We start from the raw sequence: 25,504 nt of genomic DNA, 5'->3' as shown, positions 1-25,504 counted from the left end.
GTATCTAGTTTGTAAACTGGTGTTTGTCTCCAGTCCTATTAATTGGTGCAACTTTTGCTATTTTGATTTTGTTTGGGAATTTGTCTTGTTTAAAATGATAGGTTGCTGGTAAACATTAAATGTTCTGAAATTTCTTTAATAACCTTTTTTGTATCATTTCCATATCATCCATCCATCCATCCATTTTCTACCGCTTAGTCCCTTCGGGTCGCGGGGAGTGCTGGAGCCTATCTCAGCTACAATCGGGCGGAAGGCGGGGTACACCCTGGACAAGTCGCCACCTCATCGCAGGGCCAACACAGATAGACAAGACAACATTCTCAATTCTGTTAAAATCAATCCAAATTGGATTTACATTTATTCACAATTTTGATGATTTCTTCTTCCATTCAGTGGATCGCATGTGTCAATGGTGTTAATATCGACCTCAGCATTCTTTGATTGCAGAAAGTTGACCACTTGTTGCTCTGTTGAAGCAGCATCCATTTTGTCTGGTTCTTCTCTGACATAGGATGTGGGGGTGATGTGCAGCCCTAAAATGATATAATTCATTTGTGTATTCTGTTCTTATCTTTGATGTTCTTTATATCAGTGTTGTCTTGTCGCATGGCCTTCAGCTTTTGGCACAGTGCTGCATTCTCTTGGCACGCTGCTGCAATCTCCTCTCCCAGTGCCTTCATCTCCTGCCTCATTGCTGTTTGGACCTCTTTAAGATTCTTCTGTTCATCTCTTAACTTCTTTATTTCCTTTATGCAGCTGTCCTTTTCTGATTCTTGACATATATGGCGTAATTGTAGGTCTTCCATTGTTTTTACCAACATACCCGGTTTCGGATCATCTGCCGGGCTTGCAGTTTTGTTCCGTTGAGTGTGTTTCATTGTTGCAAGGCAGCCAACTGAATGGATTTGACGTTGTTAGCTTTGACGTTGTTAGCGGCACATCTAGCATAATTTCAACAAATATTGTACCTTACGTCGTTCAGAGCTTTGCCAGCCTGTCTTGGAAGATCCCTTTGTGTGATCAGAAACGCTTAAATATGTCCAAACTCTCACAGCCTGATCTCTGTGTCGCTTTGAGTTGCTTGGCAACCGCTGTCAGCTAGCGTTTTAGTGACAGGAAGTGACGTATTCTGCCTTTGTTACATCAGCTCAGTGTTGTAGCTATTGGCTGTCCCAAAATGTGCTATATGACATCATCGCCTTATTTGCATTACGCATTGCAATGGACGCTGTAGAAGAGAGGAATAACGTTGTGGGAAAGATTTAAAAAAAAAAACAATTCCTTAGTGTGCTTAAAACTGCTAATGAACTCTAAATTAAAATGTATTTGTTCTGCATTGTTCAGTGTTAAGGCAACATAGTGGTACAGGGGTTGGTGTGTGTGCCTCACAATAAGAAGGTCCTGGGTTTGATCCCTGGGTTCGGGGTCTTTCTGTGTGGAGTTTGCATGTTCTCCCCGTGATTGTGTGGCTTCCTCCCACCTCCAAAGACATGCACCTGGGGATAGGTTGATTGGCAACACCAAATTGACCCTAGTGTGTGAATGTGAGTGTGAATGTTGTCTGTCTATCTGTGTTGGCCCTGCGATGAGGTGGCGACTTGTCCAGGGTGTACCCCGCCTACCGCCCGATTGCAGCTGAGATAGGCTCCAGCGACCCCGAAAGGGACAAGCGGTAGAAAATGGATGGATGGATGTTCTGCATTGTTCAGTGTTAGGGCAGCATGGTGGTACAGGGGTTGGTGTGTGTGCCTCACAATAAGAAGATCCTGGGTTCGGGGTCTTTCTGTGTGGAGTTTGCATGTTCTCCCCGTGATTGTGTGGGTTCCCTCCCGGACACTCCGGCTTCCTCCCGCCTCCAAAGACATGCACCTGGGCATAGGTTGATTGGCAACACCAAATTGACCCTAGTGTGTGAATGTTGTCTCTCTATCTGTGTTGGCCCTGCGATGAGGTGGCAACTGGTCCAGGGTGTACACCGCCTTCTGCCCGAGTGCAGCTGGGATAAGATCCAGCACCCCCCGCGACCCCGAAAGGGACAAGCGGTAGAAAATGGATGGATAGATGTTCAGTGTTAAAGTATTACATTTGACCAAAAGACTGGAGGGTTGTGACATTCACGACTGAACCAAATCTATTGGCGAGTTTGCTCATTGACATAAATCAGGGGTCGGGAACCTTTTTGACTGAGAGAGCCATGGAAGCCAAATATTTTAAAAATGTATTTCCGTGAGAGCCATATAATATTTTTTAACATTGAATACAACTAAATGCGTGCATTTTTAAGTAAGACCAACATTAGAGTATAACACGTCTGTTATTCTTTTTAATAACATTTTTATTCTGAAGCTAACTAATAATGAATAAAATACTTCTTACCATTAATGCGACTTCTTGAACAGGTGCGGTAGAAAACGGATGGATGGATTAAAATGCATGAGAATGTTTTATATTTTGAATGTTATTTCTAACACCGATTACCAGTGGAATTATTCATTTCTTATCGTGTTAAGCAATGTCAGCTAAGATTAATCTGAGAGCCAGATGCAGTCATCAAAAGAGCCACATCTGGCTATAGAGCCAAAGGTTCCCTACCCCTGACATAAATGATGGATTAGTACTTTGTAGTGATTTATTTTTAGCGTGTCAGTGAAAAAACATTTACATTTCCTCTGTAGAACGAGGCGGAAAAAGCAGCAGCTTTGCACTTGCGTATTTCATTTTTATTCTGGACGTGGGGGTGTGTGGTTCTGACTACAGCTGGGACTGCTCCACGAGGCTACGGTCAACCTGACTACCTGTAAGAGAGGAATTCAATGCAGCACTCGCTCCTCGTTGTGGACATTAACTGCGGCGTGATACATTCTTTCCAAAACATTCCCCCAAAAATTGCTAGATACAGATTACAACATAATTTGATGTAAAAAAATTCTGTACACAAAATTCAAACGCAAAAAAATAATCTACACAAATTCAGTGTCAAATTAAAGATTTCGTAATTAAGACAGAAAATAACCTCAATACTGACTTTCCAGGAAAGTCACGTAAAGTTCCAACTTATATCTGGCAGTAGACTCAATAAGGAAGCACTAAAAACTACAACATGGCTGACGGGATGGAGATGGAGATGCAGTCGAAGGGGGCATGGCCTGTAAGGGGGCTTTGGCACGTAAATAAGACCGCCCGCAAAACAGCGTATTCTGAACAGACAAAACAGCCGGTTTTACAGACCGGCTTGAAGATGGTCTGTAAAACGACAATTCTTTGACCAAAGCACCATCTTTTGTGTTTTAAATGTGAACAAAAATATCATGTTGTTATCTCTTTAGGGAGAGTGTGATTTTTTTGTGGTAGAGGCATTTATTTTAAAGTGGCAAACTGAATTGAAACACACTACTTGAAAGTATTTAATATTCACGTTGAGTGTGTCTTTAGTCATTCTGCTAAACAAACTGTTTGCCTTTCCCTCAACTCACAGGCTGATGGCACAGCAGAGGATGGTCTTGATATCCATGATGACCGTCTGTCCTACCTGTCGGCACCAGGCAGTGAGTATTCCATGTACAGCACCGACAGCCGCCACACCTCTGACTACGAGGACACGGACACGGAGGGCGGAGCCTACACCGACCAGGAGCTGGACGAAACACTGAACGATGATGTGGGCCCACCTGCGGAGCCTGCCATTACCCGTTCGTCTGAGCCCGTCCGCGAGGACCCGCCTGTCATCCAGGAGCCACATGGCTACACCGGCTACCCACACGCGTTGCAGCCGGACCCGCTGAACCGCATCGACCCGGCTGGTTTCAAAGCAGCGGCGCCTCAGCAGGTAGCGTTTCTGAGAGCTGTGCGTCTACCCTGTTGTCTGGAGGACGTGGTGTGCGTGAGAAGGGTGTTTTGGAGGCGCTATTGAATGCTCATTTTACTGTCTTTTATTGTTCTAACGCAATATCAGTGTGAAGGTCTAAACTATTGTCGTCAGGTATTATCGCATTACTGTGAAAATTAATATACACAATATTATAGAATTTATTTATCAACCCTTTGTGTGTTTGTTGACTAATCTTTGTGTGTCATTCTTTAGAATCTAAGATTAATTGTTCCATTGTATTCTGTATTACCACAAGTTATCTGTATGACTGTTATTGACTTTAATGGGAAAAGTCACTTATATTCGTGCAAGTGTCTGTAACAGTACTCACCTATGTGCACTTTTTAATTTATTATACTGAGAATTGAGAATGTGTTGATACCAGATGTGTTGTGTGCATGTTGAAAACAGTGTTAATTCAGTGTTGATGTGACATGTATTTACCGCGGTTCGATTCCCAAATCTAAATGTTGGTTGTCTGGTTATCTGTTAATAAGCTAAAAAAAGGCATAGGCTACAAAACTGTACTGCTATCGTAGAATTAAAGCCAAATTAGTGTACTCTAACATTGAAAATGTGTCCTAATTCCTAACTTGGCCAGCTGTTGGTTGATCAACAGCTACGGCTAAAAGAAGGCGAGGTGATTGGCTGAATCATTTTAAGCTGTAGAGCACAAGTAAGGAGTAGGCCGTTGTAGAAAGGTCATCACGATACTAACACTAGTTTGCACTGCGCCGTCGAGTGTCAGCACGTGTTATTAAACATTTTGAACCACTTCACAGAAAGCAGAAGCCACTGCCATCCCTAGCAACCCTCAGCAGCCTGAGCCCCTGGCTGAGACAGTGACCCCTGCTGTAAAAACTGTAGGGGGCCCGAGCCCCACCGAGGCTCCTGGAGCTCTCCGCAGCCAGCCAAGCCCCAACCCAGAGGCTGGCTCAATAAAGAGGCCCCCGCCTGAGCTAGCCCCTCAGAGTGTCACGTCCGAACCCCGACAATCTGGACCGGGCAGTTCAGAACCAAAGGTATCCGACTGACCTGCCTGCGGACGTTCCGTGACCGGGCCCAGCTCAGCTCGATCTGACATGACCGACCGCCTGTGCTGCTGCTGCCTGTCTACTTGCCTACCTTCTTCTACCACGCTTATCCGTCTCTACTTTTGCCCCCCCCCTGCATGTCTGCTGACCACAATGCTGCCCAGATGAATTAGTTGTGTGTGTGGGCGTGTACGTGTGTGTGTTTTTAAGATTATGCATGGGCGAAAGTGTGAGAAAATGCTGTTAAGCAACAGTGGGTGTGGTAGTGTTGGCTGCATTTGAAGCAGTGAATGTCTCGCGGCTCTCACTGTTACTTATCCTTTTTGCATGGCCGCTAGAAGTATGTGATGTTCTTCCCAATGCCGATGAGAAAGAAGTTTGTTTTTGTAAAAGTAGCCGTTGATTTTCCAGCCTCTATCTCTGCGTTGTTAAATTGAACATCATAGTTAAAGCTCAAATACGGGATGTGTGAATTGCCTGGAAAATTGAGGGTTGCTTCCTAAATTTTGAAGTCTGTATCTACAATATGCTTGTTTTGTTAACAAATTAGACAGTGGGTGTCATTTTTCAAACTTACTGTATTTCCAATCATCCCATTATCTAGTCATATTAGTGTGTAATCACTAATTCTATACATTCTTTACATCTGGATACCAGGAAAGGCTTAGTTGAAAAATGAATCCCATTTTTTTGATGTTAACATTTGTTTGCCCTTTTTTTGGAGTACAGTCTAATTTGTGATACATAAAGTCGCAATTATTGACTGTCTTTTCTGATTTTTCTCTTTTAATATATATAATCTGATCATTAACCCCTCCCTCTCAGTCTCTCTATTGCAGGTCTTTCCCCACTCGTTTCCTCTCTTGTAATTAATTTCACAGACTTGTTTTGATATTGTTCGTTTCATCACCCTTTCATATCTTACATTAACTTGCGCGCTACATGTCTGTGACGCTATTAAACTTGTGTTTTCTTGTGTATTCGTAGATGTATCAAAAAGATCCATACAGTCCGGATGGCATAGGCAGACCTGGTCCTGGAATAAAACCTGGGAATTACAACCCTCAACAGGGATATCACCCTGACCAGCAGCCATACAGAGATTATGACCATCCACCCAATCGGTATGATGTCAACAGTGGAGGCGGTTATCTAGAACCAAAGTACCGAAATTATGACTCTCAGCCGCCCTTTGAGAACAGCGTGCCTCACTATGACCAGCAACAGTGGAGCCCCTACAGTCAGACGCACCCTACTGCCAACTCCCAGGGTTACAATCCGGGTCTGCCATACAGCGATGGCCTCGACTCGCAGTACACCCCTCCACTCCGCTATGATGAGCCTCCACCTCAGCCGGGATTTGACGGACGACCTCGCTATGGCAAACCCACAGTGTCAGGATCTGCCCGCTACGATGAACCTCCACCCCTTTCTCCCGGTCATGACATGCACTACAACCAGGATTCTCAGCAGACGTCATACCCTTCAGCTATTCGTTCTCCCAGTGGCCAGCGGCCGGCCTACAACCAGGGGCCAACGCAGCACCTAAAAGGATACAGACCTCAACAGTATGACCCTGCTCCTGTAAACTCTGACAACAGCCCCCCGCACACTTCCAAATCAGAGGTCACCTCACCTTCTCCTCGAAATGTTCCGAAGCCTGACACTGCCAGAAACGAGGATGACCCTGCCATGCGACAGCAGTCGGTCCTGACGAGGGTCAAGATGTTTGAAAACAAACGCTCGGTGTCCGTGGACCGAGCCAAAGATGGGGGGGATTTATCTGGGAACAGGGTAAACTCTTTTACTTTGCATAAGTACTTTGATTTATAATTTCAGATAATACCTAATAATACGGCTCTATTCTTTTGTTTCCACAGGCAACAGATTTACCTTTGAAGCCCGGGGGAATCATCCCAAAAGCTAATTCTTTGAGCAACCTGGACTCAGACAAGAGCTATAATAAGTAAGCTTTTTGTTTTACAAGTTGTCACACTGATATTTTAAGTTAATTTGGCAATCAATATATTGGTTGGTTAGCCTTTATGCCTAATTTGATTGATTTCAAATCATTCTTACGAAGCACTTTTATTGATCCACTGAATATCCCTAACTCCCTTTGCCAGAGTCCCAGAGCCTCAGAAGCCTCAGGCCAAAGTGGCTGATGATATTGTTCGTTCAAACCATTACGACCCAGATGAGGATGAGGACTACTACAGGAAGCAGCTGTCTTACTTTGACAGGCTACAGACTGGCCCCACAAAACCCCAAGCTCAAGCACAAACAACACACAACATCTCCAGGTTATTCTCTCTTTGAATTTTACGAGCATTGCGATTATGACACTGTTTGCCCAATGCAGAGTCTTGGCAGTGTCAACAGCTCACAACACACAACTTGCATATTATAGAATGGATGTAAGCTTTCAGTGATCTTCTGTACAGCAGCGATTACTCTTATTATTTGATCCCTGCTTGTATCCCCTTGCAAATACATACACGGTCCATGCTTACATACATCTTCACTTTAACATATAGAGCACAGTGGTGTCCAAACTACGGTTCGCACCGGTGTCTTTAATTTGACCCAAGAGATGTCTGGCCCATGGGATGTTTTCCAATTTCAATTTCTCAAGGCATTCAATCGATTGCAACCAGACTGTTTGGTTTGTCTTAGAATACTTAGACTTACAAAATCTTTATTGTCCCTGGGGCAATTGGGTTTGCAGCAGTAGTCATTAAAAACAAGGTTCAACAGTAAAAACAAGGTACAAATACATAAAATACATACAACATACAAACCATCATGAAGGCATTTAGCTAAAAACTAAAAAGTATTTGTAATACAATAAAAACTAATCATCACATGTTGCTTCCCACTAAAGTGACTGTGCATAGCAGCTAAGCTTGTTTAAGAAGCACATTTATAAAGTCAACAGCTGAGGGAACAAAGGATCTTGTGTATCTGTTGTTTTTGGCCTTCCTATTACTAGGGGCGTACCTGCATCCTGGGGGCAAGAGTCTAAACTCTGAGAGGAGAGGGTGCTGAGGGTTGACCAGAATGGCCGTTGCCTTCTGGATGACTCTGGCCTTATAGATCTGGTTCAGGGAGTTCAAGGTAGTGCCTATGGTCTTTTGGCACACCTTGATTATACCACCTAGTCTGTTTTTATTGGCCGCACTGAGGTTACCAAACCAGGAAGTGATAGAATAAGTTAAAAAAGACTTGATACAAAATGAATGGAACATCCTCATCAGTGTCCCCATCAAAACCAAAATACTACTGTACTTTTGTGTGCGTAATATATTGTGTCGATTCATCAATCGCTTGTCTTGCAAATACAATAAAAATAAACAGCCTTGTACAAAATAATGGCTGACACAAAGTTTTAATCATCTTATACTTTACATTTTTTAGTGATGATTTTTTTTAATGTTTTAGCAGAACTGAATCAGTGGAGAAACCAAGGCCAGCGGAGAAAAGATATGAACCAGTGCCCCAACTGACACCCTCTATGCCACCAGCCACACTGCCCAAGCCCTCAAATGAAGGTAAAATGCTCCCCATGCTGAGTCACACACTGATGGCGTCTGAAAATATACACCACTTGTCTTATTGCCCTCCTCTAGCTAAGCCTCCTGCCAGAGACGACACTCACCAGAGCAACTTCCTGCCTCACAAACCTTTTCCAGAGAAGTCTCCAGTTAATGGCACCAGTGAACAGCCTCTCAAAACATTCACCAGCACCGGGGCTCCACCAGCAACGAGCTATAACCGCTACCTGCCAAAACCCTACACCACCTCCGCCAGGCCATTTGAGCGCAAGTTTGACAGTCCCAAGTTCAACCACAACCTTCTACCCAATGACAAAGCAGATATGGCCACAAAGGTAAGCAGCTTTTATATCGGTGCAAATGTACTTTGAGGTTTTCTTTGAAGATGAAATTGTTAATCCAAAAATATTTTACTATTTTAGTTAAACTAGTTTTCATTAAGAAATTATTGTAACAGTAAATACATATGAATATGAATCTATTATCGCCTCAAGATATTACTCAATAACATGCATTTGATTATTATGTATTTTTCTACGCACAGATTTATGGATAACTTTCTTTGAAATCATTATTTGGGGTGACAAGTGAATACCTAAGTATTTATTTTTATTTTAACAAAAAAGTTTGGAATATACTGTATGTTAATATCAAGCATGTGAAATGTTCGCGTTTTTAAATATTAATTTGGGCGTCAAAATATCACTTCCGCCTTTTTTTAAAATAAAATATTGTAGCGTGTAAGGACGGGAGTCGAAAGAGGACTGTCAAAAGATGTCGCTATATGTATTGCTTGAATGACGTTCAGACTATTTTCTTATCAGCAATCGAGCAGTATCTATACATCTGTGGCTTCTCAGCGCAACACCGGAAATGTGTCCTGTGAAAATCCGTCCGACCGGAATTCTTTAACAATAACAAAAGTTCTGTGTATGAATTAATGTAACCCACTACAATACAAAAAATTGATCCAAACCAAATTTGTTGAAGTCTTGCCCTAACCGCATATACTTGCTATTCCTCTTGCGTAAATGTTGCACCGAAATGCAGGACAGGACGCCGAAACAAGCTCTCCAGTTAGCATCAGCTAGCTTTTTTGATGTGACCGAGGTCACAACACCGGAAGTATATTACTTGAGAGGGCGCAGCTCCAGGATGGAGCTGCCAAATGGGAAATGTTATCTAAGTTCTTTCTAGGCATGTTAAATAATTTTACATTACATTTTCAGTGATATTAATGTTAGTAAATTATCTACTAAAAAAAAGTAAAACAATATTTGGTACATCACATGTCGGTGTCAAAAAGTAAGCCAAAATAAGTTGATAAGATTAAATCCAAAAGTAAAAAATATTGTAGAAATGCACCCAATTGCAGGAAATGTAGTCTTGATTTTCAAAATTATCTTTCGGGGCTCGCTTGGCAGCACTTCATGCCAATAGAAATGTTCCTTTTTTTTTCGTCAGTTTTCCGCAAAGGGTGCTCACGTGCCTGTAATATTATGTGTGTTGCATTATCAGAAAATATACAAGTTAAAATACATGCCATTGCTTACAGTACATTCAATTTTTCTGTCAAAATAAAAAGTATATCATTATTTTAGTTAGAAAGATGAAGTGATTTATTGACGCACATTATTTCCAGACCAAATTTTCCGGGCCACATAAAAATGATGTGGCGGGCCAGATCTGGACCCTGGACATTGAGTTTGACACCTGTGCTCTAGAACAAGGATGTCAAAAATTGTTCCAGCAAAGGCCACATACAGAAAAAGTAAATATTTAGGGGCCAGATTGATACGTTTTTGTTTTAGAGTTGCTAAAACCGATCCAATGTAGGGGAAATACCATCGTAGTTGTTGTGTGTAGGTAACAAAACATAGTATAACATCTATTAATATGTCCTAATATTAATAAAACATACAATTTTGCAGAATATGCCAAGGGCCAACAAAAAATTAGCAGTGGGCTGAAAAAGGCCACTAAATAGACACCTCTTTTTCTGTGATTTTATTCAGCAGAAATAACCGAGACTGCATTTTCTAAGACACAACATCACTGCCACTGGAATATGGACTTTTGTTTCTGATGTTACTTTTTTGACTGTGATGATATTGTAAAGACATTGTATTTTAATGCATCCAGTTTTATTGACGTCATTGTGTTATTTTGTTTTGAGCAGAGTCCAAGTGCCAGCCCAATAAAGCCCACTCAATCCCACAACATGGACCATGACAGCGGCCTAGATACGTTCACGCGTACGATGGACAATCGCTCCAAGTACCAGCACAACAGTATCAACGCTGTGCCCAAAGCCATCCCAGTGAGGTAGCGACTTACCTCATCCACAGATGAAATACATGTGCCTTGTATTGAACATCACTGTCTTTCAGCCCCAGTGCACTGGACGATGACGAAGAAGAAGATGAGGGCCACACAGTGGTTGCAACGGCTCGAGGCATCTTCAACAGCAACGGTGGAGTTCTGAGCTCCATTGAGACGGGCGTCAGCATTATCATTCCTCAGGGCGCCATCCCTGAAGGCGTGGAGCAGGAGATCTACTTCAAGGTCTGCCGAGATAATAGCATTCTGCCTCCACTTGACAAGGACAAAGGTAAACACAAATACATGACATTAATGCCCCTACTGACTTGTGAGAATTGTGATTTAGATTCAGTGCTTAAGAAGTTTATATCATTAAATGTATTTTTTTGCACTTTTTGTAACTTGGAGTCACATCACTGCAATTTTTTTTTTAGTCGGAAAAATATATTTTTGAATGTTTTATTTTAGAATAAATTAGATATTTCTGAAAATAGGTCACTTTTTTACAGAAAATCTAATTCACTATAAGTCAGTAATAATTTATAGATGCATAATCGTAAGGCATAAAATGTACAGGGTAACAGTACAGTATACATGTAAGACATAACAACATGAAACACAAGTTTTACACTTCCACACTTTGACCTCAAAACTTGCTGTGATGTCAACACAAAGTAATATGTGATCGTAAGTGCTAACTAAAATTACAACCAAAAAGCAGAGTGGATTATGTTGGCTTGGAAATACGCAGTGGAGAGAAACTACATATACGATGTGTGAGGCGTATTTAGGGGGCTATGCATTTAGCATGTTAGCTTCCTTCGTAGCGAGGCAATTGAAGAGAGATTGGGAAAAATTCCGAAGCTTAATCTAATAATTACAACAGTAATTTTTAATGCAAATGTTGATATAAAATCGAAGAACGTCAACGTTAATTTAGCAGAGTTTTAAAGGGAAGGAGCGAGGCAGCGTAGGGTACTGTGGCACCTTAATGCATCGTCATAGTCCAGTGTCAAAAGCAACTTTTTTTGGGTGTCTCAATCATATGCGTTTATTTAATATTTGTGGATGATCTCGGAACATAATTGCTGCAAAAAAGCATAGCTTAGTACAGGTAAATGCTACATTGTGCAGTATTTTGTCATGTTTTTTGTTGATTAAATTGCCTGCTACTAAGTTTTCAACCAACCTCCCAATTAATACAAACTGGGTATTTGTGTTTATGGGAAATAAGGATATGTTGTCTCAAAGCAATCAGCTGAATGATCAGTTTATAATGTAAAATGGATCCGCTGTAACGATGATGATTTGTTTTTTACTCATTGTTTTAGGGGAGACTCTGCTCAGCCCTCTGGTGATGTGTGGACCTCATGGCCTCAAGTTTTTGAAGCCTGTGGAGCTGCGCTTACCTCACTGTGCGTCAATGACCCCTGATGGTTGGTCTTTTGCTCTAAAATCCTCCGACTCCTCGTCGGGTATGATGTGCTCTCAGTTCTTCTGGGGTCGTTTGGGATGGCTCTGTGACTATTTCAAGGTTGTGGGTCACTTGACTAATTTTTCCCCTAGATTGGATTTATTTCTTTATTTTTTTTTCATTTTTAATGCAATGTGACATTTTGGTGAAAGAATCAGTCTAAGGGAAAAATCTCCTTTTTTAATCACCATTGCTTTAGTTTCATCCATTTCACCATTTATTCCACTTCATTTCTCATTTCTAATTTGTTCCAACTGTTTATGGGAGTAGTTTTTTTAATCACTTTTATTATTCATTTCATTCCTAAACTTCCCCTTTAAAATCACCAGACACATTAGATATGATCTAATCAGATACAATACTAGGGTTTTATCACAAATTATGCCTTTAGTAAGACAAAAACACTCGCTTTTGATTGACACTGTGCAGAGGGGGTTATTTTACCAATATATTTATTGTGAATTCAAATTTAGCTTTTTTTTTTTTAAACTACTTTTTCTGTGTAGCTCTTTTATTGGGTCTCATTAGAATGGTTAAATCAGGGGTGTCCAAACCTTTTCCACTAATGGTCGCATACAGAAAAATTTAAGGATACATTTGGTGCATTTATTCCAATGTAGGTCAATCTCCTCCTGAAAGCCAACGTCCTCTGCCGTGGACATTTGTTTTTGGTGTATTTTTGTTACACATTTTGTAACAAAAAATCATGTTATGTAAAAGACTGCATAGGACCCTGGCTCTCAGAGGTTACATGCTAAACTGGTGTTTTCAAACTTTATTGAGCCAATGCACATATTTAAAAAAATCTCACGGCTGTGACATACTCTGTTGTATGGATGACAGGCAGCAGTTGGATACACAGGTTAATTTTACTGAACAAAAATATAAACGCAACACTTTTGTTTGTGCTCCCAAAAGATCTAAAACATTTACTATATACACAAAATATGTATTCCTCTCAAATATTGTTCACAAATCTATCTAAACCTGTGTTAGTGAGCATTTTTTTTCTGCCAAAATGATCCATCCCACATCACAGTTGTGGCATATCCAGATGCTGATTAAACAGCATGATTATTGCACAGGTGTGCCTTTGGCTGCACACAATAAAAGGTCACTCTGAAATGTGCAGTTTTGCTTTATTGGGGTTCTGGGGGGGTCAGAAAATCAGCCAGTATCTGGTGTGACCACCATTTGCCTCACGCAGTGCAATACATCTCCTTCGCATAGAGTTTATCAGGTTGTTGATTGTTGGCCTTTGGAATGTTGCTCCACTCTTCAATGGCTATGCAAAGTTGCTGGATATTGGCAGGAACTAGAACACACTGTCGTAAACGCTGAGATACAGCACCCCAAACATGCTCAATGGGTGACATGTCCGGTGAGTATGCTGGCCATGCAAGAACTGGGATGTTTTCAGCTTCTAGGAATTGTGTACAGATCCTTGCAACATGGGGCCGTGCATTGTCATGCTGCAACATGAGGTGATGGTCTCGTGTGAACGGCACAACAATTGGCCTCAGGATCTCGTCACGGTATCTCTGTGCTTTCAAAATGCCATCAATAAAATGCACTTGCGTTCCTTGTCCATAACATACCATAATCACCCCCCCCCCCCCCCCCCCCCCCATGGGCCACTGGATTCACAACGTTGACATCAGCAAACCGCTCTCCCACACGACGTCTGCCATCTGCCCTAAACAGTGAAAACCGTGAATCATCCGTGAAGAAAACGCCTCTCCAACATGCCAGACGCCATTAAACGTGAGCATTTGCCCACTCAAGTCGGTTACGACAACGGACTGCAGTCAGGTTGAGACCCCAATGTGTACGACGAACAGGCAGATGAGCTTCCCCTAGACAGTTTCCCACAGTTTGTGCAGAAATTCTTTGGTTATGTAAACCAATTGTTGCAGCAGCTTTCCGGGTGGCTGGTCTCAGACGAGCATGGAGGTGAACATGTTGGATGTAGAGGTCCAGGGCTGGTGTGGTTAGAAGTGGTCTGCAGTTGTGAGGCCGGTTGGATGTACTGCCAAATTCCCTGAAATACCTTTGGAGATGGCCTATGGTAGAGAAATGAACATTCAATTCATGGGCAACAGCTCTGTTGGACATTCCTACAAATTCCCTCAAAACTTGCAACATCTGTGGTATTCCATCCATCCATTTTCTACCGCTTGTCCCTTTTGGGGTCGCGTGGGGTGCTGGAGCCTATCTCAGCTGCATTCGGGCGGAAGGCATCTACACCCTGGACAAGTCGCCACCTCATCACAGATAGACAGACAACTTTCACACTCACATTCATACACTAGGGCCAATTTAGTGTTGCCCATCAACCTATCCCCAGGTGCATGTCTTTGGAGGTGAGAGGAAGCCGGAGTACCCGGAGAGATACCACGGGTATTTTGCTATGTAATACAACTGCACATTTCAGTGTGGCCTTTTATTGTGTGCAGCCTAAGGCACACCTGTGCAATAATCATGCTGTTTAATTAACATCTTGATATGCCACACCTGTGAGTTGGGATGGATTATCTTGGCATGAAAAAAACTGCTTACTAACACAGATTTAGACAGATTTGTGAACAATATTTGAGAGGAATAGGTATTTTGTGTATATAATAAAAGTTGTAGATCTTTGAGTTCAACTCATGAAAAATGGGGGCAAAAACAAAAGTGTTGCGTTTATATTCTTGTTCGGTGTATGTACCTTCTGCCATCTAGCGGAAGCTAGGATATTTTTTGTTCTTCCTGCCATTATACTGGCTGGCATAGGCATATGAACAAAGATAATATAAGATACGACTAGATATTATTTGTAGTGATGAAACAATCATTTTCAGAGTGGCATAAGTTCCCGTTACACAACTGATGACCTCTCACTGCTCACTATGGTGCGGCACCGTTGTTGGGAATCACCATGCTTTGCTATCCGGACAAAACATTCGTACATACAATTTGTTCTAATGTCTATTAATATATCTTATTAATTATTGATTTTTAAGAGCATGCTGAGGGTCAATAAAAAACGAGCCTGACTTTGGACACCCCTTGTGTACATAGTACTAATAAATAAGTACATATCCCCTAACTTGGCTTTGTTCAGCAGCTGCTAGGCTCTAGTCTACACTAATTTCTTTGCCATACATTGTATACATATTAACATGCATGTCGTCATTGTTTTTGTCTTCTCACACAGCCACCCTAATCCTGACCTGAAGAACTTTAAAAGACTACTAAATTATCCAAATCTGTTAAACCTGCTATAATGTTGCATTTCGACTGAAATGAAGCCCTGTTTGGTGTAAATATTGATACATTTTAATATGGTAAGGTACGTTCTGCCTTTGCTGTCAGATGATGTTGAACCAACTCCATGGTTGACTTGTGTTTTGTGCACTTTAAGCGTCTTTATCCTAAAGGTTTCAAAGTAAAGGACAGAAGGATGTTCATTAGTAAGCACAATGCCTTAGGCCTGGTATTCTTCCGCTGTGCCAATGTAACTACCGTATTTTCTGCGCTATAGAGTGCACCGCTATTTAAGCCGCACCGACTAAAGTTTAAAAGAAATAAATATTTTTACATATATTAGCCGCCCTGCACTATAAGCCGCAAATATATACCGGTACCAAATATTTTGGAAATGTTTATTTACATACCTTAACTGTTCCCAAATATTGCCTGTCACACGGCTGATCAAACACAACAGAAATCATTGTCATGGACCCACTAGCTGCGGAAGCTAGCTCTCCAATCAACTTATCAGACTCAATAAATCCTCTGTGATTTGTTGGTGAATTTACAAAACTGAAACAATACACAAATGCCATTGTAAGTTAATAATACTAACACAAACTTGTAAATGTGTTAGCATATTTGCTAATGCTAATGACGCTAGCTTGATTACATTACGATAGCACATACAAATATGCATGAAAACACTCCTACAGACATCACACACGGGACGGTTTAGTAATTATGAATTGTTTTAATCATATTGTAAAACTTACAGGCCTTGCTTGCAGTGATGAATTCATATTTTCCAGCAGAACGCTGTGGACGCTTATACTTCAAGGCATGAAACAGGAAGTACACTTTTAACCTGCAGTAGAGATGCGCGGATAGGCAATTATTTCATCCGCAACCGCATCACAAAAGTCGTCAACCATCCGCATCCACCCGAACTAACATTTAATCAAAACTGCACCCGCCCGTTGTTATATATCTAATATAGACGATGCAAGGCATTAGTGAGGTTATAAAGCTATTGCCTGTTAAAGAAAGGAGACTGATCCAATGTAGCAGAGACATTCAATGCGTGCCACGCTGTCACGGCCCAGACGCACAAGCGCGTGGAGGTGCGATGTCCCTCGCACCCGCGGCGGCTCCACCCGGGCTCGCGCCCGAGGCTTCAGCGCGCACCGCGGCGGCCATCCTACTCGTCGCGGCCTAGCCCTCGCGGCTCTCGCTGCCGGCGACTGCCGGGTATGGGCCCGACGCTCCAGCGCCATCCATTTTCAGGGCTAGTTGATTCGGCAGGTGGGTTGTTACACACTCCTTAGCGGGTTCCGACTTCCATGGCCACCGTCCTGCTGTCTATATCAACCAACACCTTTTTTGGGGTCTGATGAGCGTCGGCATCGGGCGCCTTAACCCGGCGTTCGGTTCATCCCGCAGCGCCAGTTCTGCTTACCAAAAGTGGCCCACTCGGCTCACCTGGGTGAGCCCCACCCCTTTCGTGAGCGCACTGCGCGCGGAGTGACCCCTGTTACGCGCCCCCGGCAACGGGGGTGGCGGGCAGGTAAGCTGCGCGGGCGGAGCGCGCGGAGTGACCCCTGTTACGAGCCCCCGGCCACGGAGGTGGCGGGCAGGTAAGCTGCTTACCTGCTGCGCGTGACGCCGGCCGCGGCGAAGGCAGACGAGGCGGGGTGTCGGTGCGGTGGACTCGGTGGTGACACTGGACGTGCGTCGGGCCCTTCTCGCGGATCACCTCAGCTACGGCTCCCGGTGGGGCCCTCTCGGGGGAAGGGCCTCGGTCCCGGACCCCGGCGAGGCGTCCCTTCTCCGCTCCGTAAAAGTGTCCATCTCTTTTTTTTTTCTTCTTCTGTTGTGGCATATGCTGCAGGTGCCTGCTCGTTTTTCGTATGTGGGTAACAACATTTAACTATGTATATATATTTCCGAATTGGTTTAACTGCCACCCGCCTGAATCTATTTAAAATATTTTTTTATTTTTTATTATTTCAACCGCCCGACCCGACCCGCGGATAAAATCTAATTTTTTTTTATTTCAACCGCCCGACCCGCGGATAATCCGCGGACTCCGCGATTGTGTCCGCAAACCGCGCATCTCTAACCTGCAGCACCCGCAGTGAGCGAACTTGTCCAAAACATGGCGCCATAGCACAAACAATAACACACCTTTTTAGTGTCTCTGTCTGTTGTATGAAAAGTTTTTGAATACAAGACATTATGGCCGTCAGCGAAGAAAAATCCATATGTTAGCCGCACAGTTATATAAGGCGCAGGGTTGAAAGCGTGGGGAAAAAAGTTGTGTCTTATAGTCCGGAAAATACAGTAGTTCTCTTTTTGTTTTTGTAAATAATAAATTAATGAGGAATCCACAAAAAACAGACCTGCCAACATGTACACATATTTTGTACTGGACACGCGTTTTGACCCTTAAATACTCTTCGCTACTCTCCAGTCATGCATGTTTTTTGCATTTAGCTCGTTTCAGTTTCAGTTTCAGCCTGTGAATTCTGCTGTTGTGTCGATACACCAGTGTACGCTACACGGCTCGCTTCTCATCCTACAAACCCTCTTGCACAGCGTAATGTGAACCTTCACCCCCAAAAAAATGTACCCATGTCTGTGATTGGTTGGTTTGCAAAACATCATTTTCTGAATTTGCGCAGCCATAAACGCCTGCTCCTCTGATTTCGTATCAACGTTCATAAAGAAATGTTTATTGTAACTCATTAATTAGTTCCAGCTGCAACAACACTCCTGTTCTCCCTTTACTTACTACTGTTTGCTTGCGACAAAGATAGATAACAAGCTAAATAGTGGACAAGGGTTGTGGTTGCCCACAAAGTTGACGTCACATCACCTGCTCAACCCTGACAAAGGGCTATAAAGCCGGAATGTCCATAAAGCAGCCCAGGTGATTTATGCAATATGTTTTAAATAGGGCTGGGTTCTGTAATTTTAAAGGAAACCGACTGAATTATGCATGTACTGCTGGGTATTGATTATTGTCAAATCAAACGGTGCCATATATCGATACCATTGTTCACGTGACGCCACGTCCGACGGGCAAACACGTCAAATGGGATGAATTTTAGCGATATTATGGAGATGAAAGAGAGCTGTTTTAGTAACACTCTTGATGTATGACTCAAATGAGAGAGTTGGGTCGAAGATAATATTGAGATTCTTTACCGAGTCACTTTGTGTAATTGTTTTGTTGTCAAATGTTAAGGTGGTATTATTAAATAGGTGTCGGTGTTTAGCAGGACCAATAATCAGCATTTCTGTTTTCTTAACGTTAAGATGCAAAAAGTTGCTGGACATCCATTGTTTGATTTAATTTAAACACGCCTCCAGGTGACTACAATGTGGCGTTTTGGTCAGTTTTAGGGGCATGTAAAGTTGGTATTGACTCCAAAGTACCTGGAATTGGTACCCTATCAAATTCAAATGCGAAAGGTACCCATCCCTATTACATAATTAACATTTTACTGAAAAAAACAGCAACAATGGGGAAAAAAAGAGCAAAAGGCATACTGTAACGTGAGAAAGCTAAAATGTTAGCGCTATACCACCTGAACATTTCTGTATAACTCCTGCATGGAAGTAAAGAGAGCAAAAGGTCACTTATTCCCTCCATCTCTTCAAGGAGAGTGTTAATTTTAGCAGTGGTTGGGATTAGCTGTTAATTAGCCTCATATTAAGGATGAGACGTGTCGGGCTGAATGGGTTGGGATGTCCCGCTGAATAGTGGGAGGATTATGAGGCTGTGTGCTAATCCTCTTATTGCAAAGCAAGGCCACTCTCTGGCCTGCTCCTGTCCCCTCTGTGACTTTCTTCTTACATCGTAACCCCGCTTTTCTTCCCCTTCTTTTACAGCGCTAACGGAGGCTCCTCCCTTTGTAGCGCCTGATTGAAAAACACGTCTGACACGTTGACTTGAGGAGAGAATATTAAGTGCGTGAACAAATTACCTCTCGGTGGTTCACTACAGGCTGCACACATCTCGTGATGGTGGACCTTTCACTGCGACAAACACAATCCTCGCTGTGATTGAGTCAACAAGAGCCTGGGGACATTTATTCAAGTCAGGAAATGACTGGAGTGTTGCAATGCTGTGATGTAGTCACAGGCTTGTAATAGGCACATCTACTGCTGCTTCAACATTTGAAATGTGCTGCAATATTGCACTTTGTTGTTTCACACAGCCCGCAAAATATACAGTTGTGATCAAAAGTTTACATACACTTGTAAAGAACATAATGTCAAGGCTGTCTTGAGTTTCCAATCATTTCTACAGCTCTTATTTTTTTGTGATAGAGTGATTGAAGCACATACTTGTTGGTAAAAAAAATTATTATTATGGGTCTACTGAAAATGTGACCAAATCTGCTGGGTCAAAAGTATAGCTACAGCAATGTTAATATTTGCTTACATGTCCCATGGCAAGTGTCACTGCACTAAGGCACTTTTAGTAGCCATCCACAAGCTTCTGGCAACCTTCTGGTTGAATTTTTGACCACTCCTCTTGACAAAATTGGTACAGTTCAGCTAAATTTGTTGGTTTTCTGACATGGACTTGTTTCTTCAGAATTGTCCACAAGTTTAAGTCAGGACTTTGGGAAGGCCATTGTAAAACCTTGATTCTAGCCTGATTTAGCCATTCCTTTACCACTTTTGACGTGTGTTTGGGGTCAATGTCCTGTTGAAACACCCAACTGCGCCCAAGACCCAACCTCCGGGCTGATGATTTTAGGTTGTCCTGAAGAATTTGGAGGTAATTCCCCTTTTTCATTGTCCCATTTACTCTCTGTAAAGCACCAGTTCCATTGGCAGCAAAACAGGCCCAGAGCATAATACTACCACCACCATGTTTGATGGTAGGAATGGTGTTCCTGGGATTACAGGCCTCACCTTTTCTCCTCCAAACATATTGCTGGGTATTGTGCTCAAACAGCTCAATTTTTGTTTCATCTGACATCACATGGACAAAGATAAGACCTTCTGGAGGAAAGTTCTGTGGTCAGATTGTCAAGACTTGGTCCTGGGGTTTAGTTTTTCTCGAAGGCAACGGAAAGTTGGCTCGGGCGAGACGGGAATGCAGGTACATTTTTATTTAAACACTATAAATACAAAACAAGGAAGTAAACAAAAGGCGTGCACAATGGCGGAGAACAAACTATGAAACCAAACACATGCACAAAGGCAAAAACTATGAACAACAAAAAACACTAACTGTGGCTTAATAAACAAAAACTTACTTGGCATGGAACCGGCATGAAAAAAGAGCAGCAAGGATCATAAGGGTGTGGAGAGTGTGCAGAAGCATAAATGTGGGGATGTCACAAGAAAGACAAACTGAAAACACTGAACTTAAATACTACAGACATGATTAACGAAAACAGGTGCGTGACTCAAAACGTGAAACAGGTGCGTGACGTGACAGGTGAAAACTAATGGGTTGCTATGGTGACAAACAAGAGTGCACAATGAGTCCAAACGTGGAACAGGTGAAACTAATCGGTAATCATGGAAACAAGACAAGGGAGTGAAAAGCCAGAAACTAAAGAGTCCAATAACTAAACAAAACATGACTTAAAACAAAACATGATTACACAGACATGACACAGATGAAACAAAAATGGAGCTGTTTGGCCACAATACCCAGCAATATGTTTAGAGGAGAAAAGGTGAATACTAAACCAGTGGTTATCAACATGTTTTGTTAAGTTTATTGCGAACATGCATACAGTTACAATATGATACATTACATATTTTATATATTTCCATGTTCTCATTACAACATGGCTGAAAAGAAGTAGGAGGAATGTGAGCTTATTTAATCCTACCCATTTTCCACTTTATAGCAATTACTAACACGTTTGTTCACTTTCTGTTCTCAATTTGTCACACAATGTAAATCAATGAATGAGAAATACCACAGCACTCATTAATGGAGCTGGACTTGATGAGTTGGTCGACATAAATCATAGAAATTAACCCATCTGGGTCTCAAATTTGATGTCGACATAAGCGGTCGACCATGTCTTTTGAATTAAGTGCACACATTGTATTACATTGTATTACATTCATAGAAACGTGTTCGACTGTAACCTAATGAGTTATTAACATGAACAGACTTACCCTTTGTCTCAAATTTTTATGTCGATTTAAGCGGTCGACCATGTTTGTTGACGTAAGTCGGCACTTTTTGGTAATAATAAGAACGTGTTAGACAAAGACATGCACCTGGGGATAGGTTGATAGGCAACACTAAGTTGGCCCTAGTGTGTGAATGTGAGTGTGAATGTTGTCTGTCTATCTGTGTTGGCCCTGCGATGAGGTGGCGACTTGTCCAGGGTGTACCCCTTCTATTGCCTGAGTGCAGCTGGGATAGACTCCAGCACCCCCCGCGACCCCGAGAGGGACAAGCGGTAGAAAATGGATGGATGGCTGGATGGATGGAATGGTACTTGATGAACTGGTCGGTATAAACAGACTTTCATAAAAATTATTATTTTGGGTCTCAGATTTGATGTCAACATAAGTGTTCAGCATTGACTTGAGTGGGTACTTTTTGGTAATAATAAGAACACGCTGAGATAGGCTCCAGCACCCCCCACGACCCCGAAAGGGACAAGCGGTAGAAAATGGATGGATGGATGGTTGGACCAGGATTTGAAGACTCCGTCAACATAGACAGACTTTAATAGAATTGACCCTTTTGCATTTTAAATTTGATGTCGACTGAAGTGGGCACTTTTTTGTAATAAGAACATGTTAAACTGGGACGTGATGAGCTGGTTGACAAAAACTGACTCTCATAGAAATTATTTTTTCGGTTTTAAATTTGAGGTTGACTTAAGTGGGCACTAGTTGGTAGTAATAAAAAGCTGTTCGACCGGAACCTAATAAGTTATCAACATTAACAGACTTTCATAGAAATTCCCCTTTTTGGTCTCAAATTTTATGTCAACATAAGCGGTCGACCATGTTATTGACTTAAGTGGGCACTTAATGGTAATAAGAACAAGTTGGACTGGGAGGTGATGAGCTGGTCGGCATAAACATTACCTTTGGAATTTCAAATTTGAAGTCGACATAAGCGGGCGACGTCGACCTTAGTGAGTACTTTTTGGTAATAACAAGAACATGTTGGACTGGGATTTGATGAGCTGGTCGACATAAAGAGACTTTCATAAAAATTACCTTTTGGTTATCACAATGTATGTCAACATATGCAGTTGACCATGAATGTTGACTTAAGTGGGTACTTCTAGGTAAATTTAAGAACACATTGGACCGGTACTTTATGAGCTAGTGAACATAAAAGGACTTTTATTTTAAAAATGTCCTTTTTGGGTTTCAAATTTGACATCAACATAAGCAGTTGACGTCGACTTAAGTGGGCATTTTGGTAATAATGTTACGATCTGCTCTTTGGGTTGGTTGCGTGACCCCAAGATGCAATGACATAGTGGCAGTTGATGTGAGTAAAGTCTTAAATAAACTAAAGGAGGTGCTCAAAAGTTGTGGCACAATATACAAAAAGGCAAAAACTACAGAGGTGCTTGATAATGCACTCAGGAATATGGAGGCAAAAACGTCCAAGAACCACGGAAACGCAAAAATACAAAAAAACACAAAACTGTGCAAGAATCAGAAACCAAAAAACTCATGTTTTCCTCAGGAGAAAGCAGCAACTAGAGAACAGCAGTTCTGCAACAAAGAAGCAATGACCCGACAACCAACTAAGCTGAGAAACTTGCTCAGGTTATATATAATTAGTGACAGGCGAACAGCCAATTCACTAATCACCTGGAAGCAGGGGTGAAGCCACTGTAAACCAACATACACAGAAAAGGAAGTGGGAACCAAATAAGAGCATAAAACTGGTAGTAAACCTAAACCCAAACCCAAACCCACCCAGAAAGACATGATCTCAAATTGACAGGTCATGACAGTACCCCCCACTTCAGGGACAGATTCCAGACGTCCTAAGCAAAACAAGTCCAAAGTCACAAACCAGACGTGAGCGAACCAAATCCTCAGCAGCCATTCTTGTGCACGTCAACGCATACAGAAAAGGAAATGGTAACAAAATAAGAGTGTAAAACAGGAAATAAATCCAAACACACCCCCAAAAAAACAAGACATGATCCCACATTACCAGGTCATGACACGTTGGACTTGGACTTGATGAGTTGGTCGACAAAAACTGACTTTGATTAAAAAATTACCCTTTTGGGGCTAAATTTTGATATCAACAGTCGACTTAGGTGGGCACTTTTTTGTAATAATAAGAGTATGTTGTACCGGGACTTAAGTCGGTTGACATAAACTGACTTAGAGAAATAACCCTTTTGGGTCTCAAATTTGATGTCGACATAAAATTGATGTGTACGTCGAATGTTTTAGTAATATTTCGAACAGGCTCAAACGAGACTTCACGCGTTGTCGACATGAGCGGCTACCGCTGTCTTTTGTATGGACCTAAACGGCTGTTCTGACTGCCCTTCTCTTACTTTCCCTGCCAGGTGAGCCAAAAAGCTGGCAGAACAAGACCCTCCCCGGCGACCCCAACTACATGGTGGGAGCCAACTGCGTTTCTGTTCTCATCGACCACTTCTAAACCGGGGCCAGCAGGTGTGATGTTACAGAGTGTGTGTCCATGGCGGATGAGAACACACACGCACACACACGCACACACACACACACACACACACACACACACTGTAGAAGAAGATCCAGTCAGTGTTCTGTCACCTTTGGATGAAGGCGAGGCACTGAAGACGTCAACATGTTCTCCCAGAAGGAAGTGAGAAGATAACATTGCTGCATGCTCCCCTCCCTCCTAAGGGATGGCGATATACAATATATACATATTTATGTACTACAGTAGTATGATTATAAACACACTTTCACACGAGCGGATGCTTTTCCAATTGGCGCCACCAGCGAACATATTGTCCAAAGCACTGTACACAATCTATACATGATACAGTTGATATAGCAGTCAGCATTCTCAACCTCCCGCTATTCTTCAGTTCTGGTGACTGAACATGAATATAAATATAAATATATATATATACAGTATATATATCCACACTCTTCCACGTTTGAAGGAATTTGATATGAAGGTTTCCGATTATTCTTCCTACTTTTTCGCCTTTTTTTCCCAGCAACGTCTTTGTAGCTCGAGTTCTTGTCCCTTCTCCCATCCTGAGGGAGATCTATGCATGTTCTTCTACTCAGGTGCGGCAATTTCCCCCTCCATCTTTGACTCCGTGCACTCTCGCATTCACACACAAGAAGCAGTGATGCCTTATCTGCCAACATTTCTTTTCCACCAAGAAAACAATAATTCATGACGAATAACTGTCCGCTGTCATGTTTTTTTTCTTGTCATTAACTGGGCACACGGTAACAAGAGGATGTTCCTATGCATTACTACATTCAAACGAGCGCAGAAGAAGAAGAGTGGCTGTAAATAGAGCGAGCATATTGCCTTGGTTCTTTTCTTTGTAAATGAACTTTTTCGTAAGCCTTTCTTTTGTATAGCGAAAGCGTGTTTTAAAAAGTGGAACATGGAAACATGCTTATCTTTGTATTCTGAATATTAACTCCCGAGCCTTGGAACGTTCAACCTGACAACACACCACACCTTTTCTACCAACATTGTTCAACTCGGTTACTGTCTTTTTATGCATACTGGAGGATTAGTCAAGTACATTTAAAACGGTGTTCTTTTACTCCCAGAGATGTTGCCCCCTCACTGACTTGTGATACTGAATGCTGTATTGTGTGCCCTTTAATGTATTTTTGTACTAAACAACCATCATTGACGTATGGCACACCAGAACCATCTTATTTTGTAGACTTAACACAGCTTTAATTGGTTATTAGCTCTTCACGTGTGGCTGATTGCTTTTGTTCCTTCTACAACACAATTTTACGCATACCACTGTATTAATAAACATTTTTTTAAAGAAATGTTTGC

At 42.1% G+C, this 25,504-nt stretch overlaps 1 protein-coding gene across 20 annotated transcripts in view; it reads left to right on the top strand.

The window, feature by feature from the left end:
- The window catches only part of LOC133615995 (tight junction protein 1-like), a 304,853-nt gene extending 279,349 nt beyond the window's left edge, over positions 1–25,504 (top strand). For 7 of the 20 annotated variants that reach the window (XM_072914760.1, XM_072914757.1, XM_072914758.1 and 4 more), the window contains 10 exons: positions 3,476–3,826; positions 4,651–4,890; positions 5,890–6,696; positions 6,783–6,868; positions 7,029–7,205; positions 8,344–8,791; positions 10,636–10,781; positions 10,847–11,067; positions 12,110–12,253; positions 24,042–25,504. In XM_072914760.1, the coding sequence (XP_072770861.1) occupies positions 3,476–3,826; positions 4,651–4,890; positions 5,890–6,696; positions 6,783–6,868; positions 7,029–7,205; positions 8,344–8,791; positions 10,636–10,781; positions 10,847–11,067; positions 12,110–12,253; positions 24,042–24,136 (2,715 nt within the window). In that variant the 3' untranslated portion in view covers positions 24,137–25,504. The remainder of the gene's footprint in view (positions 1–3,475; positions 3,827–4,650; positions 4,891–5,889; positions 6,697–6,782; positions 6,869–7,028; positions 7,206–8,343; positions 8,792–10,635; positions 10,782–10,846; positions 11,068–12,109; positions 12,254–24,041) is intronic. The other 13 variants (XM_061974961.2, XM_061974957.2, XM_061974969.2 and 10 more) reach the window with 7 other exon arrangements.

Source organism: Nerophis lumbriciformis, linkage group LG15 (genome assembly GCF_033978685.3).
Source record: "Nerophis lumbriciformis linkage group LG15, RoL_Nlum_v2.1, whole genome shotgun sequence".
Lineage (NCBI taxonomy): Eukaryota > Metazoa > Chordata > Actinopteri > Syngnathiformes > Syngnathidae > Nerophis > Nerophis lumbriciformis.
The sequence above is the reverse complement of the archived record's forward strand: the minus strand, read 5'-3'. Positions and strand labels throughout refer to the sequence as shown.